Raw genomic sequence first — 15,720 nt, 5'->3', positions numbered from 1 at the left:
GAACCCAGGTCAGTTCCCCATGTCATCAACTCTTCTGAACCCAGGTCTGCTCTCCATGCCCTCAACTCTTCTGAACCCAGGTTAGTTCCCCATGCCCTCAACTCTTCTGAACCCAGGTCAGTTCCCCATGCCCTCAACTCTTCTGAACCCAGGTTAGTTCCCCATGCCCTCAACTCTTCTGAACCCAGGTCAGTTCCCCATGCCCTCAACTCTTCTGAACCCAGGTCAGTTCCCCATGCCCTCAACTCTTCTGAACCCAGGTCAGTTCCTCATGCCCTCAACTCTTCTGAACCCAGGTCAGCTCCCCATGCCCTCAACCCTTCTGAACCCAGGTCAGTTCCCCATGCCCTCAACTCTTCTGAACCCAGGTCAGCTCCCCTTGCCCTCAACTCTTAATACTTAATACTCTTCATTACTTCGGGGAACGCAGAGCTCCAGCACAGAGAGGGTTTGGGCTGCTTCCCAAAAGGCACCCTATTCCCTATGTAATACTACTTCTGACCAGGGCCCATAGGGCTAAAAAATAGTGCACTATAAAGGAAATAGAGTGCCATTTGTGATGCAAACTATCCTCTAACCCACTATCATTTTTAATAGAAGGGAAGTGTTAGAGTCTGGGAGGCAGGGAGCCATTAGCCACTGGTTCATCCAGGTTAAAGCCCACTAGAACAGGGAATCCAGGACACAGTTAATTACTGTCTGCTGTAATTTAATTAGGTAGGACCTAGCTAGTCCAACTGAGACTGAGTCTGTGGTCTTAATTAGGAAGGACCTAGCTTGTCCAACTGAGACTGAGTCTGTGGTCTTAATTAGGTAGGACCTAGCTTGTCCAACTGAGACGGAGTCTGTGGTCTTAATTAGATAGGACCTAGCTAGTCCAACTGAGACTGCTTCTGTGGTCTTAATTAGGTAGGACCTAGCTAGTCCAACTGAGACTGAGTCTGTGGTCTGAAACTGAAAGCGCGAACCACTGCTTTTAATCAGGGCAAGGTGACTGGAAACATGACCGAATACAAACAGTGTAACTATTCCCTCCGCAAGGCAATCAAACAAGCTAAGCGTCAGTATAGAGACAAAGTAGAATCTCAATTCAACGGCTCAGACACAAGAGGTATGTGGCAGGGTCTACAGTCAATCACGGATTACAAAAAGAGAACCAGCACCGTCATGGACCAGGATGTCTTGCTCCCAGGCAGACTAAATAACTTTTTTGCCCGCTTTGAGGACAATACAGTGCCACTGACACTGCCCGCAACTAAAACATGCGGACTCTCCTTCACTGCAGCCGACGTGAGGAAAACATTTAAACGTGTCAACCCTTGCAAGGCTGCAGGCCCAGACGGCATCCCCAGCCGCGCCCTCAGAACATGCGCAGACCAGCTGGCTGGTGTGTTTACGGACATATTCAATCAATCCCTATCCCAGTCTGTTGTTCCCACATGCTTCAAGAGGGCCACCATTGTTCCTGTTCCCAAGAAAGCTAAGGTAACTGAGCTAAACGACTACCGCCCCGTAGCACTCACTTCCGTCATCGTGAAGTGCTTTGAGAGACTAGATCCACTCCAATTTGCTTACCGCCCAAATAGGTCCACAGACGATGCAATCTCAACCACACTGCACACTGCCCTAACCCATCTGGACAAGAGGAATACCTATGTGAGAATGCTGTTCATCGACTACAGCTCGGCATTTAACACCATAGTGCCCTCCAAGCTCGTCATCAAGCTCGAGACCCTGGGTCTCGACCCCGCCCTGTGCAACTGGGTACTGGACTTCCTGACGGGCCGCCCCCAGATGGTGAGGGCAGGCAACAACATCTCCACCCCGCTGATCCTCAACACTGGGGCCCCACAAGGGTGCGTTCTGAGCCCTCTCCTGTACTCCCTGTTCACCCACGACTGCGTGGCCACGCACGCCTCCAACTCAATCATCAAGTTTGCGGACGACACAACAGTGGTAGGCTTGATTACCAACAACGACGAGACGGCCTACAGGGAGGAGGTGAGGGCCCTCAGAGTGTGGTGTCAGGAAAATAACCTCACACTCAACGTCAACAAAACTAAGGAGATGATTGTGGACTTCAGGAAACAGCAGAGGGAACACCCCCCTATCCACATCGATGGAACAGTAGTGGAGAGGGTAGTAAGTTTTAAGTTCCTCGGCGTACACATCACAGACAAACTGAATTGGTCCACCCACACAGACAGCATCGTGAAGAAGGCGCAGCAGCGCCACTTCAACCTCAGGAGGCTGAAGAAATTCGGCTTATCACCAAAAGCACTCACAAACTTCTACAGATGCACAATCGAGAGCATCCTGTCGGGCTGTATCACCGCCTGGTACGGCAACTGCTCCGCCCACAACCGTAAGGCTCTCCAGAGGGTAGTGAGGTCTGCACAACGCATCACCGGGGGCAAACTACCTGCCCTCCAGGACACCTACACCACCCGATGTCACAGGAAGGCCATAAAGATCATCAAGGACAGCAACCACCCGAGCCACTGCCTGTTCACCCCGCTATCATCCAGAAGGCGAGGTCAGTACAGGTGCATCAAAGCTGGGACCGAGAGACTGAAAAACAGCTTCTATCTCAAGGCCATCAGACTGTTAAACAGCCACCACTAACATTGAGTGGCTGCTGCCAACACACTGACTCAACTCCAGCCACTTTAATAATGGGAATTGATGGGAAATTATGTAAAATATATCACTAGCCACTTTAAACAATGCTACCTAATATAATGTTCCCTACATTACTCATCTCATATGTATATGTATATACTGTACTCTATATCATCTACTGCATCCTTATGTAATACATGTATCACTAGCCACTTTAACTATGCCACTTTGTTTACATACTCATCTCATATGTATATACTGCACTCAATACCATCTACTGTATCTTGCCTATGCCGCTCTGTACCATCACTCATTCATATGTCTTTATGTACATATTCTTTATCCCCTTACACTTGTGTCTATAAGGTAGTAGTTTTGGAATTGTTAGCTAGATTACTTGTTGGTTATTACTGCATTGTCGGAACTAGAAGCACAAGCATTTCGCTACACTCGCATTAACATCTGCTAACCATGTGTATGTGACAAATAAAATTTGATTTGATTTGATTTGATTTCATTAGGTAGGACCTAGCTTGTCCAACTGAGACTGAGTCTGTGGTCTTAATTAGGTAGGACCTAGCTTGTCCAACTGAGACTGAGTCTGTGGTCTTAATTAGATAGGACCTAGCTAGTCCAACTGAGACTGAGTCTGTGGTCTTAATTAGGTAGGACCTAGCTAGTCCAACTGAGACTGCGTCTGTGGTCTTAATTAGGTAGGACCTAGCTAGTCCAACTGAGACCGAGTCTGTGGTCTTAATTAGGTAGGACCTAGCTAGTCCAACTGAGACCAAGTCTGTGGTCTTAATTAGGTAGGACCTAGCTAGTCCAACTGAGACTGAGTCTGTGGTCTTAATTAGGTAGGACCTAGCTAGTCCAACTGAGACTGCTTCTGTGGTCTTAATTAGGTAGGACCTAGCTAGTCCAACTGAGACTGAGTCTGTGGTCTTAATTAGGTAGGACCTAGCTAGTCCAACTGAAACTGAGTCTGTGGTCTGAAACTGAAAGCGCGAACCACTGCTTTTAATCAGGGCAAGGTGACTGGAAACATGACCGAATACAAACAGTGTAACTATTCCCTCCGCAAGGCAATCAAACAAGCTAAGCGTCAGTATAGAGACAAAGTAGAATCTCAATTCAACGGCTCAGACACAAGAGGTATGTGGCAGGGTCTACAGTCAATCACGGATTACAAAAAGAGAACCAGCACCGTCATGGACCAGGATGTCTTGCTCCCAGGCAGACTAAATAACTTTTTTGCCCGCTTTGAGGACAATACAGTGCCACTGACACTGCCCGCAACTAAAACATGCGGACTCTCCTTCACTGCAGCCGACGTGAGGAAAACATTTAAACGTGTCAACCCTCGCAAGGCTGCAGGCCCAGACGGCATCCCCAGCCGCGCCCTCAGAACATGCGCAGACCAGCTGGCTGGTGTGTTTACGGACATATTCAATCAATCCCTATCCCAGTCTGTTGTTCCCACATGCTTCAAGAGGGCCACCATTGTTCCTGTTCCCAAGAAAGCTAAGGTAACTGAGCTAAACGACTACCGCCCCGTAGCACTCACTTCCGTCATCGTGAAGTGCTTTGAGAGACTAGATCCACTCCAATTTGCTTACCGCCCAAATAGGTCCACAGACGATGCAATCTCAACCACACTGCACACTGCCCTAACCCATCTGGACAAGAGGAATACCTATGTGAGAATGCTGTTCATCGACTACAGCTCGGCATTTAACACCATAGTGCCCTCCAAGCTCGTCATCAAGCTCGAGACCCTGGGTCTCGACCCCGCCCTGTGCAACTGGGTACTGGACTTCCTGACGGGCCGCCCCCAGATGGTGAGGGCAGGCAACAACATCTCCACCCCGCTGATCCTCAACACTGGGGCCCCACAAGGGTGCGTTCTGAGCCCTCTCCTGTACTCCCTGTTCACCCACGACTGCGTGGCCACGCACGCCTCCAACTCAATCATCAAGTTTGCGGACGACACAACAGTGGTAGGCTTGATTACCAACAACGACGAGACGGCCTACAGGGAGGAGGTGAGGGCCCTCAGAGTGTGGTGTCAGGAAAATAACCTCACACTCAACGTCAACAAAACTAAGGAGATGATTGTGGACTTCAGGAAACAGCAGAGGGAACACCCCCCTATCCACATCGATGGAACAGTAGTGGAGAGGGTAGTAAGTTTTAAGTTCCTCGGCGTACACATCACAGACAAACTGAATTGGTCCACCCACACAGACAGCATCGTGAAGAAGGCGCAGCAGCGCCACTTCAACCTCAGGAGGCTGAAGAAATTCGGCTTATCACCAAAAGCACTCACAAACTTCTACAGATGCACAATCGAGAGCATCCTGTCGGGCTGTATCACCGCCTGGTACGGCAACTGCTCCGCCCACAACCGTAAGGCTCTCCAGAGGGTAGTGAGGTCTGCACAACGCATCACCGGGGGCAAACTACCTGCCCTCCAGGACACCTACACCACCCGATGTCACAGGAAGGCCATAAAGATCATCAAGGACAGCAACCACCCGAGCCACTGCCTGTTCACCCCGCTATCATCCAGAAGGCGAGGTCAGTACAGGTGCATCAAAGCTGGGACCGAGAGACTGAAAAACAGCTTCTATCTCAAGGCCATCAGACTGTTAAACAGCCACCACTAACATTGAGTGGCTGCTGCCAACACACTGACTCAACTCCAGCCACTTTAATAATGGGAATTGATGGGAAATTATGTAAAATATATCACTAGCCACTTTAAACAATGCTACCTAATATAATGTTCCCTACATTACTCATCTCATATGTATATGTATATACTGTACTCTATATCATCTACTGCATCCTTATGTAATACATGTATCACTAGCCACTTTAACTATGCCACTTTGTTTACATACTCATCTCATATGTATATACTGCACTCAATACCATCTACTGTATCTTGCCTATGCCGCTCTGTACCATCACTCATTCATATATCTTTATGTACATATTCTTTATCCCCTTACACTTGTGTCTATAAGGTAGTAGTTTTGGAATTGTTAGCTAGATTACTTGTTGGTTATTACTGCATTGTCGGAACTAGAAGCACAAGCATTTCGCTACACTCGCATTAACATCTGCTAACCATGTGTATGTGACAAATAAAATTTGATTTGATTTGATTTCATTTCATTAGGTAGGACCTAGCTTGTCCAACTGAGACTGAGTCTGTGGTCTTAATTAGGTAGGACCTAGCTTGTCCAACTGAGACTGAGTCTGTGGTCTTAATTAGATAGGACCTAGCTAGTCCAACTGAGACTGAGTCTGTGGTCTTAATTAGGTAGGACCTAGCTAGTCCAACTGAGACTGCGTCTGTGGTCTTAATTAGGTAGGACCTAGCTAGTCCAACTGAGACCGAGTCTGTGGTCTTAATTAGGTAGGACCTAGCTAGTCCAACTGAGACCAAGTCTGTGGTCTTAATTAGGTAGGACCTAGCTAGTCCAACTGAGACTGAGTCTGTGGTCTTAATTAGGTAGGACCTAGCTAGTCCAACTGAGACTGCTTCTGTGGTCTTAATTAGGTAGGACCTAGCTAGTCCAACTGAGACTGAGTCTGTGGTCTTAATTAGGTAGGACCTAGCTAGTCCAACTGAAACTGAGTCTGTGGTCTTAATTAGGTAGGACCTAGCTAGTCCAATTGAGACTGAGTCTGTGGTCTTAATTAGGTAGGACCTAGCTAGTCCAACTGAGACTGCTTCTGTGGTCTTAATTAGGTAGGACCTAGCTAGTCCAACTGAGACTGAGTCTGTGGTCTTAATTAGGTAGGACCTAGCTAGTCCAACTGAAACTGAGTCTGTGATCTTAATTAGGAGACATTTTTATCTAGCTCTGAAATGAACTCTTATCTACTCATAACTGGAGGAATCTCCAGTCAGAATGTTATCTCTTCGTAGGTTCCCTGGACATCTCCTGACAGACTTTGTGCATCACACACACACACACACACACACACACACACACAGTAACTCACCCTGACCCCCATGAAGCGGTCTCTCAGTACGATCCAAGAGAGCAGGAATACGAAGGCCTTGTTACAGCAGAACAGAGCTGACACGTCTGTAGTGTTGATCTTCCTCAGGGCCTGTGTTAGAGACAGGATCACGTCACAGCTTAAAATGACTTCGCCCAATTGATAGATTTTCGGTGGTGTAGTTGGCTACGTTTTTGAAGCAGAGGATCAATAGTTTGAGTCCAGTAAGGGGACAGGGATGGTGAAGGAAGCTATACCGCTAAGCTAGCACTAGAAGGAAGCTATACCGCTAAGCTAGCACTAGAGGTCGACCGATTAATCAAAATGGCCGGTTAATTAGGGCCGATTTCATAACAATCGGTAATCGGCATTTTTGGACTCCTATTATAGCCGATTACATTGCACTCCACGAGGAGACTTTGTGGCAGGCTGACCACCTGTTACGCAAGTGCAGCAAGGAGCCAAGGTAAGTTGCTAGCTAGCATTAAACTTATCTTATAAAAAACAATACATCTTAACATAATTACTAGTTAACTACATACTGTATGGTTGATGATATTACTAGTTTATCTAGCTTGTCCTGCGCTGCATATAATCAATGAGGTGCCTGTTAATGTATCATCGAATCACAGCCTACTTCGCCAAATGAGTGATGATTTAAAAAGCGCATTCGTGAAAAAAGCACTGTCGTTGCACCAATGTGTACGTAACCATAAACATCAATGGCTTTCTTAAAATCACAAGTATACAAAATTTAAACCTGCATATTTAGTTAATATTGCCTGCTAACATGAATTTCTTTTAACTAGGGAAACTGTGTCACTTGTCTTGCGTTCCGTGCAAGCAGTCAGGGTATATGCAGCAGTTTGGGCCGCCTGGCTCGTTGCGAACTGAACTGAAGACCATTTCTTCCTAACAAAGACCGTAATTAATTTGCCAGAATTTTACATAATTATGACATAACATTGAAGGTTGTACAATGTAACAGCAATATTTAGACTTAGGGTTGCTGCCCGTTCGTTTAAATACGGAACGGTTCTGTATTTCACAGACAGATTAAACGTTTTGTTTTCGAAATTATGGTTTCCGGATTTTACTACATTAATGACCTACGGCTCGTATTTGTGTCTGTTATTATATTATAATTAAGTCTATGATTTGATAGAGAAGTCTAACTGAGCGGTTGTAGGCAGCAGCAGGTTCGTAAGCATTAATTCAAACAGAACTTTACTGCATTTGCCAGCAGCTCGTTGCAATGCTTGATGCACAGCACTGTTTATAACTTCAAGTCTATCAACTCCCGAGATTAGGCTGGCAATACTAAAGTGCCTATAAGAACATCCAATAGTCAAAGGTATGAAATACAAACGGTATAGAGAGAAATAGTCCTATAATTCCTAAAATAACTACAACCTAAAACTTCTTACCTGGGAATATTGAAGACTCATGTTAAAAGGAACCACCAGATTTCATATGTTCTCATGTTCTGAGCAAGGAACTTAAACGTTAGCTTTCTTACATGGCACATATTGCACTTTTACTTTCTTCTCCAACACTTTGTTTTTGCATTATTTAAACCAAATTGAACATGTTTCATTATTTAATTGAGACTAAATTGATTTTATTTATGTATTATATTAAGTTAAAATAAAAGTGTTAATTCAGTATTGTTGTAATTGTCTTCATTACAAATATATATATAAAAATAGGCCGATTAATCGGTATCGGTTTTTTTTGGTCCTCCAATAATCGGTATCGTTACCGGCGTTGAAAAATCATAATCGGTCGACCTCTAGCTAGCACAGTGACACCTGTTATACCTGCAGGCACTATACAATACTGTCACAGTCCCTAACCACACACACACACACACACACACACACACACACACACACACACACACACACACACACACACACACACACACACACACACACACACACACACACACACACACACACACAAGCAGCACAGTACCTGTAGGTACAGGTAGTTGGTGAGGATCCACAGCAATCCAAACGGAGCCACCTTAGTGAAGAACACCTTGGCTGTCAGCCCGTCGTCCCCAAAGAACCGACAACACTCCCTAGAGAGGAACACACACAGATGAACACCCACAGGCAATGCTTGCACACACACACAAAAAAACAGACACACATGCACAGTACACAGGTACATGTACAGTTAAAGTCGGCTGTTTACATACACTTAGGTTGGAGTCATTAAAACTCGTTTTTCAACCACTCCACAAATTTCTTGTTAGCAAACTATAATTTTGGCAAGTCGATTAGGACATCTACTTTGTGCATGACACAAGTAATTTTTCCAACAAATGTTTACAGACAGATTATTTAACTTATAATTCATTGTATCACAATTCCAGTGGGTCAGAGGTTTATAGTTGACTGTGCCTTTAAACAGCTTGGAAAATTCCAGAAAATTACGTGATGGCTTTAGAAGCTTCTGATAATCTAATTGACATCATTTGAGTCAATTGGAGGTGCACCTGTGGATATATTTCAATGCCTATCTTCAAACTCAGTGCCTCTTTACTTGATATCATGGGGAAACAGCCAAGACCTCAGAAGAAAAATAGTAGACCTCCACAAGTCTGATTTATCCTTGGGAGCAATTTTGAAACGCCTGAAGATACCACATTCATCTGTACAAACAATAGTACACAAGTATAAACACCATGGGACCACGCAGCTGTCATACCGTTCAGGAAGGAGACGCGTTCTGTCTCCTAGAGATGAACGTACTTTGCGAAAAGTGCAAATAAACCCCAGAACAACAGCAAAGGACCTTGTGAAGATCCTGGAGGAAATGGGTACAAAAGTATCTATATCCACAGTAAAACGAGTCCTATATCGACATAACCTGAAAGGCCACTCGGCAAGGAAGAAGCCACTGCTCCAAAACCACCATAAAAAAGCCAGACTATGGTTTGCAACTGCACATGGGGACAAAGATTGTACTTTTAGGAGAAATGTCCTCTGGTCTCATGAAACAAAAATAGAACTATTTGGCGATAATGAAAAAGGGGAATGCTTGCAAGCCGAAGAACACCATCCCAACCGTGAAGCACGGGGGTGGCAGCATCATGTTGTTGGGGTGCTTTGCTGCAGAAGGGACTGGTGCACTTCACAAAATAGATGGCATCACGAGGAAGGAAACTTATGTGGATATATTGAAGCAACATCAAGACATCAAGTTAAAGCTTGGTCACAAATGGGTCTTTCAAATGGACAATGACCCAAAGCATACTTCCAAAGTTGTGGCAAAATGGCTTAAGGACAACAAAGTCAAGGTATTGGAGTGGCCATCACAAAGCCCTGACCTCAATCCTATAGAAAATTTGTGGGCAGAACTGAAAAAGCATGTGCGAGCAAGGAGGCCTACAAACCTGACGCAGTTACACCAGCTCTGTCAGGAGGAATGGGCCAAATTCACCCAACTTATAGTGGGAAGCTTGTGGAAGGCTACACGAAACGTTTGACCCAAGTTAAACAATTTAAAGGCAATGCTACCAAATACTAATTGATGGAATGTAAACTTTTGACCCACTGGGAATGTGATGAAAGAAATAAAAGCTGAAATAAATAATTATCTCTACTATTATTCTGACATTAAACATTCTTAAAATAAAGTGGTGATCCTAACTGACCTAAGGCAGGGAATTTTTACTAGGATTAAATGTCAGGAATTGTGAAGAATGAGTTTAAATATATTTGGCTAAGGTGTATGTAAACTTCCGACTTCAACTGTATATGTACAGACACAGACAAACAAACAAACACAAGCTCACACAGCACAAACACATGTAAACAAGCGCAATCACATTTTAGTATACAACATTAGTGTTAGTATTCATAGTCTATGCTAGTGATGGGGGGGGAAATCGATACAGTTAAATATCACAATATTATTTTGGACAATATTATATTTAAGCAATATGGGGTGTGTTATATGGCCAATATACCACTGCTAAGGGCTGTTCTTAGTGCTGGATACAGTCCTTAGTCGTGGTATATTGACCATATACCACAAACCCCCGAAGTGCCTTATTGCTATTATAAACTGGTTACCAACATAATTAGAGCAGTAAAAACAAATGTTTTGTCATACCCGTGGTATACGGCTGTCAGCCAATCAGCAGTCAGGGTTCAAACCACCCAGTTTAAAATTATATTTTGACTCCAAGTATCGATATGTAAAATAAGACATATATACAGGAGCAGTCAAAAGTTTGGACACTTTTCTTTATTTTTAATATTTTGTAAATTGTAGAATAATAGTGAAGACATCAAAACTATGAAATAACACATATGAAATCAAGTAGTAAACAAAAAAGTGTTAAACAAATCAAAATATATTTTATATTTAAGATTCTTCAAAGTAGCCACCCTTTGCCTAGATGACAGCTTTGCACACTCTTGGCATTCTAGCATGCTAGCAGATACCCATAGACTTACAGTCACTGTGCTAACCAAGTAGATCAAAAAGTAGATTAAGGACCTAGTTGCCAAAATCCCAAAGTATACCTTAAAGGTAAACATAAAGACTGGTATGTGAACTGGTAAGGAGTTACTGGAACTCCAGGTCCATTCCCATCCCGGCCCAGGCCCATCCAGGCTGCCAGATCTCCATTCCCATCCCGGCCCAGGCCAATCCAGGCTTCCAGATCTCCATTCCCATCCCGGCCCAGGCCAATCCAGGCTGCCAGCTCTCCATTCCCATCCCGGGCCCATCCAGGCTGCCAGATCTCCATTCCCATCCCGGCCCAGGCCCATCCAGGCTGCCAGATCTCCATTCCCATCCCGGCCCAGGCCAATCCAGGCTGCCAGATCTCCATTCCCATCCCGGCCCAGGCCAATCCAGGCTGCCAGATCTCCATTCCCATCCCAGCCCAATCCAGGCTGCCAGATCTCCATTCCCATCCCGGCCCAGGCCAATCCAGGCTGCCAGCTCTCCATTCCCATCCCAGCCCAGGCCAATCCAGGCTGCCAGCTCTCCATTCCCGTCCTGGTCCCATCTAGGCCTCCAACCAGACAATTATATTGCACCTAGACAATCTTACTGACACATCAATTACTGAACTGAACAATGCCAAGTGAGGCAGCTACTGTAGCTTGAGCCTCCAGGTTTAGGCTATCTGCCAGAGTGGCCTGGCCAGCCGTCCGGACACCAGGAGGTTGAAAACTGCAGTTCAAAGCCTCTCAGAACTTTGAAGTTTGACTGATTGACTACTCAAGGGTAATTATATTTCTAGGCTGGCCACAAAGAGCACTATACAAACAGGTACTCTTAGTCCTGCTCAGTTAGGTAGTTAGGTACTGTTAGTCCTGGTCAGTTAGGTAGTTATGTACTGTTAGTCCTGCTCAGTTAGCTAGTTATGTACTGTTAGTCCTGGTCAGTTAGGTAGTTATGTACTCTTAGTCCTGCTCAGTTAGCTAGTTATGTACTGTTAGTCCTGGTCAGTTAGGTAGTTAGGTACTGTTAGTCCTGGTCAGTTAGGTAGTTAGGTACTGTTAGTCCTGGTCAGTTAGGTAGTTAGGTACTGTTAGTCCTGGTCAGTTAGGTAGTTAGGTACTGTTAGTCCTGGTCAGTTAGGTAGTTAGGTACTGTTAGTCCTGGTCAGTTAGGTAGGTTCTGTTAGTCCTGGTCAGTTAGGTAGTCCTGGTCAGTTAGGCAGTTATGTACTGTTAGTCCTGGTCAGTTAGGTAGTTAGGTACTGTTAGTCCTGGTCAGTTAGGTAGTTATGTACTGTTAGTCCTGGTCAGTTAGGTAGTTAGGTACTGTTAGTCCTGGTCAGTTAGGTAGGTACTGTTAGTCCTGGTCAGTTAGGTAGTTATGTACTGTTTGTCCTGGTTAGTTAGGTAGTTAGGTACTGTTAGTCCTGGTCAGTTAGGTAGTTAGGTACTGTTAGTCCTGGTCAGTTAGGTAGGTACTGTTAGTCCTGGTCAGTTAGGTAGTTATGTACTGTTAGTCCTGGTCAGTTAGGTAGTTATGTACTGTTAGTCCTGGTCAGTTAGGTAGTTAGGTACTGTTAGTCCTGGTCAGTTAGGTAGTTATGTACTGTTAGTCCTGGTCAGTTAGGTAGTTATGTACTGTTAGTCCTGGTCAGTTAGGTAGTTATGTAATGTTAGTCCTGGTCAGTTAGGTAGTTAGGTACTGTTAGTCCTGGTCAGTTAGGTAGTTAGGTACTGTTAGTCCTGGTAAGTTAGGTAGTTATGTACTGTTAGTCCTGGTCAGTTAGGTAGTTATGTAATGTTAGTCCTGGTCAGTTAGGTAGTTATGTACTGTTAGTCCTGGTCAGTTAGGTACTGTTAGTCCTGGTCAGTTAGGTAGTTAGGTGCTGTTAGTCCTGGTCAGTTAGGTAGTTAGGTACTGTTAGTCCTGGTCAGTTAGGTACTTATGTACTGTTAGTCCTGGTCAGTTAGGTAGTTATGTACTGTTAGTCCTGGTCAGTTAGGTACTTATGTACTGTTAGTCCCGGTCAGTTAGGTAGTTATGTACTGTTAGTCCTGGTCAGTTAGGTAGGTACTGTTAGTCCTGGTCAGTTAGGTAGTTAGGTACTGTTAGTCCTGGTCAGTTAGGTAGTTAGGTACTGTTAGTCCTGGTCAGTTCAGGTAGTTAGGTACTGTTAGTCCTGGTCAGTTAGGTAGTTATGTACTGTTAGTCCTGGTCAGTTAGGTAGATACTGTTAGTCCTGGTCAGTTAGGTAGTTATGTACTGTTAGTCCTGGTCAGTTAGGTAGTTAGGTACTGTTAGTCCTGGTCAGTTAGGTACTGTTAGTCCTGGTCAGTTAGGTAGGTGCTGTTAGTCCTGGTCAGTTAGGTAGTTATGTACTGTTAGTCCTGGTCAGTTAGGTAGTTAGGTACTGTTAGTCCTGGTCAGTTAGGTAGTTAGGTACTGTAAGTCCTGGTCAGTTAGGTACTGTTAGTCCTGGTCAGTTAGGTACTGTTAGTCCTGGTCAGTTAGGTAGTTAGGTGCTGTTAGTCCTGGGCAGTTAGGTAGTTATGTACTGTTAGTCCTGGTCAGTTAGGTAGTTAGGTACTGTTAGTCCTGGTCAGTTAGGTAGTTAGGTACTGTTAGTCCTGGTCAGTTAGGTAGTTATGTACTGTTAGTCCTGGTCAGTTAGGTAGTTAGGTACTGTTAGTCCTGGTCAGTTAGGTAGTTAGGTGCGGTTAGTCCTGGGCAGTTAGGTAGTTATGTACTGTTAGTCCTGGTCAGTTAGGTAGTTAGGTACTGTTAGTCCTGGTCAGTTAGGTAGTTAGGTACTGTTAGTCCTGGTCAGTTAGGTAGTTATGTACTTTTAGTCCTGGTCAGTTAGGTAGGTACTGTTAGTCCTGGTCAGTTAGGTAGTTAGGTACTGTTAGTCCTGGTCAGTTAGGTAGATACTGTTAGTCCTGGTCAGTTAGGTAGTTATGTACTGTTAGTCCTGGTCAGTTAGGTAGTTAGGTACTGTTAGTCCTGGTCAGTTAGGTAGATACTGTTAGTCCTGGTCAGTTAGGTAGTTATGTACTGTTAGTCCTGGTCAGTTAGGTAGTTAGGTACTGTTAGTCCTGGTCAGTTAGGTAGTTAGGTACTGTTAGTCCTGGTCAGTTAGGTAGGTACTGTTAGTCCTGGTCAGTTAGGTAGTTATGTACTGTTAGTCCTGGTCAGTTAGGTAGTTAGGTACTGTTAGTCCTGGTCAGTTAGGTAGTTAGGTACTGTTAGTCCTGGTCAGTTAGGTACTGTTAGTCCTGGTCAGTTAGGTACTGTTAGTCCTGGTCAGTTCGGTAGTTAGGTGCTGTTAGTCCTAAGCAGTTAGGTAGTTATGTACTGTTAGTCCTGGTCAGTTAGGTAGTTAGGTACTGTTAGTCCTGGTCAGTTAGGTAGTTAGGTACTGTTAGTCCTGGTCAGTTAGGTAGTTATGTACTGTTAGTCCTGGTCAGTTAGGTAGTTAGGTACTGTTAGTCCTGGTCAGTTAGGTAGTTAGGTGCGGTTAGTCCTGGGCAGTTAGGTAGTTATGTACTGTTAGTCCTGGTCAGTTAGGTAGTTAGGTACTGTTAGTCCTGGTCAGTTAGGTAGTTAGGTACTGTTAGTCCTGGTCAGTTAGGTAGTTATGTACTTTTAGTCCTGGTCAGTTAGGTAGGTACTGTTAGTCCTGGTCAGTTAGGTAGTTAGGTACTGTTAGTCCTGGTCAGTTAGGTAGGTACTGTTAGTCCTGGTCAGTTAGGTAGTTATGTACTGTTAGTCCTGGTCAGTTAGGCAGTTATGTACTGTTAGTCCTGGTCAGTTAGGTAGTTAGGTACTGTTAGTCCTGGTCAGATAGGCAGTTATGTACTGTTAGTCCTGGTCAGTTAGGTAGTTATGTACTGTTAGTCCTGGTCAGTTAGGTAGATACTGTTAGTCCTGCTCAGTTAGGCAGTTATGTACTGTTAGTCCTGGTCAGTTAGGCAGAGTGGCCTGGCGGTGTGGATGTGGAGCTGTAGGAGGTTGTTTTGGTCAGGCTCCAGAAAGATGACAGGGCAGATAAAGCACACTGGACACTAACAGGCCACGTACAAACAGACAACAATACACTATAACTATAATCAGTTAATGAGGTTGAGGGCAATGCTTAATTTCATTACTGAACCTGGCTATATGCCTGAATCCATAACAATAGACCTCTTTGACTGGGGCTGTGAATCCCCAAAACCTAAGCCCTGAACTTCAGCCTGGAACTAAACTCAAGCACCAGATTAAGGCTAATATTCAATCTGTTTCATGTTTCCAGCAAAGGCACCTTTTAAAGACAATTTCCGATTGAGCCGACATATTTAGTGTTTACCGTGAATGGGATCTCAGTAAATATGGAACATTACCTATAAAAGCCACATTGTCGACAACCTGCAATCACATTGAATCCCGTCCTAAGCCCCAGTGGAAAGTGGTCCGATGACAACTGCGATTGGCCTCTGCCATGCTGTCATGTATTAGTTATGTCGTGTGGACTGGTGCCAGCTCTTCCACGCACTGTGTGGACCGACACATGCTAGGGCAGGGCTGCTTTAGCCCAAGAGAGGAGAAGAGCATCTGGCAGCTCAC

General features: G+C 44.7%; 1 protein-coding gene across 4 annotated transcripts in view; it reads right to left on the bottom strand.

Annotated features, from left to right (window-relative positions):
* The window catches only part of LOC110531368 (solute carrier family 35 member F3), a 211,658-nt gene that overhangs the window by 24,365 nt on the left and 171,573 nt on the right, over nt 1-15,720 (bottom strand). For all 4 annotated transcript variants that reach the window (XR_016497766.1, XR_016497767.1, XM_090243282.1 and 1 more), the window contains 2 exons: nt 8,620-8,728; nt 6,643-6,753 (listed from right to left, as the gene is read on the bottom strand). Coding sequence is in view for 2 of the 4 variants with exons in the window: in XM_090243282.1 (XP_090099408.1) it covers nt 6,643-6,753; nt 8,620-8,728 (220 nt within the window). In the remaining 2 variants the exon portion in view is untranslated. The remainder of the gene's footprint in view (nt 1-6,642; nt 6,754-8,619; nt 8,729-15,720) is intronic.

The sequence above is a fragment of the Oncorhynchus mykiss genome, chromosome 1, assembly GCF_057628025.1.
Source record: "Oncorhynchus mykiss isolate SJ-2025 chromosome 1, ASM5762802v1, whole genome shotgun sequence".
Lineage (NCBI taxonomy): Eukaryota > Metazoa > Chordata > Actinopteri > Salmoniformes > Salmonidae > Oncorhynchus > Oncorhynchus mykiss.
This window is presented reverse-complemented; position numbering and strand designations above follow the sequence as displayed.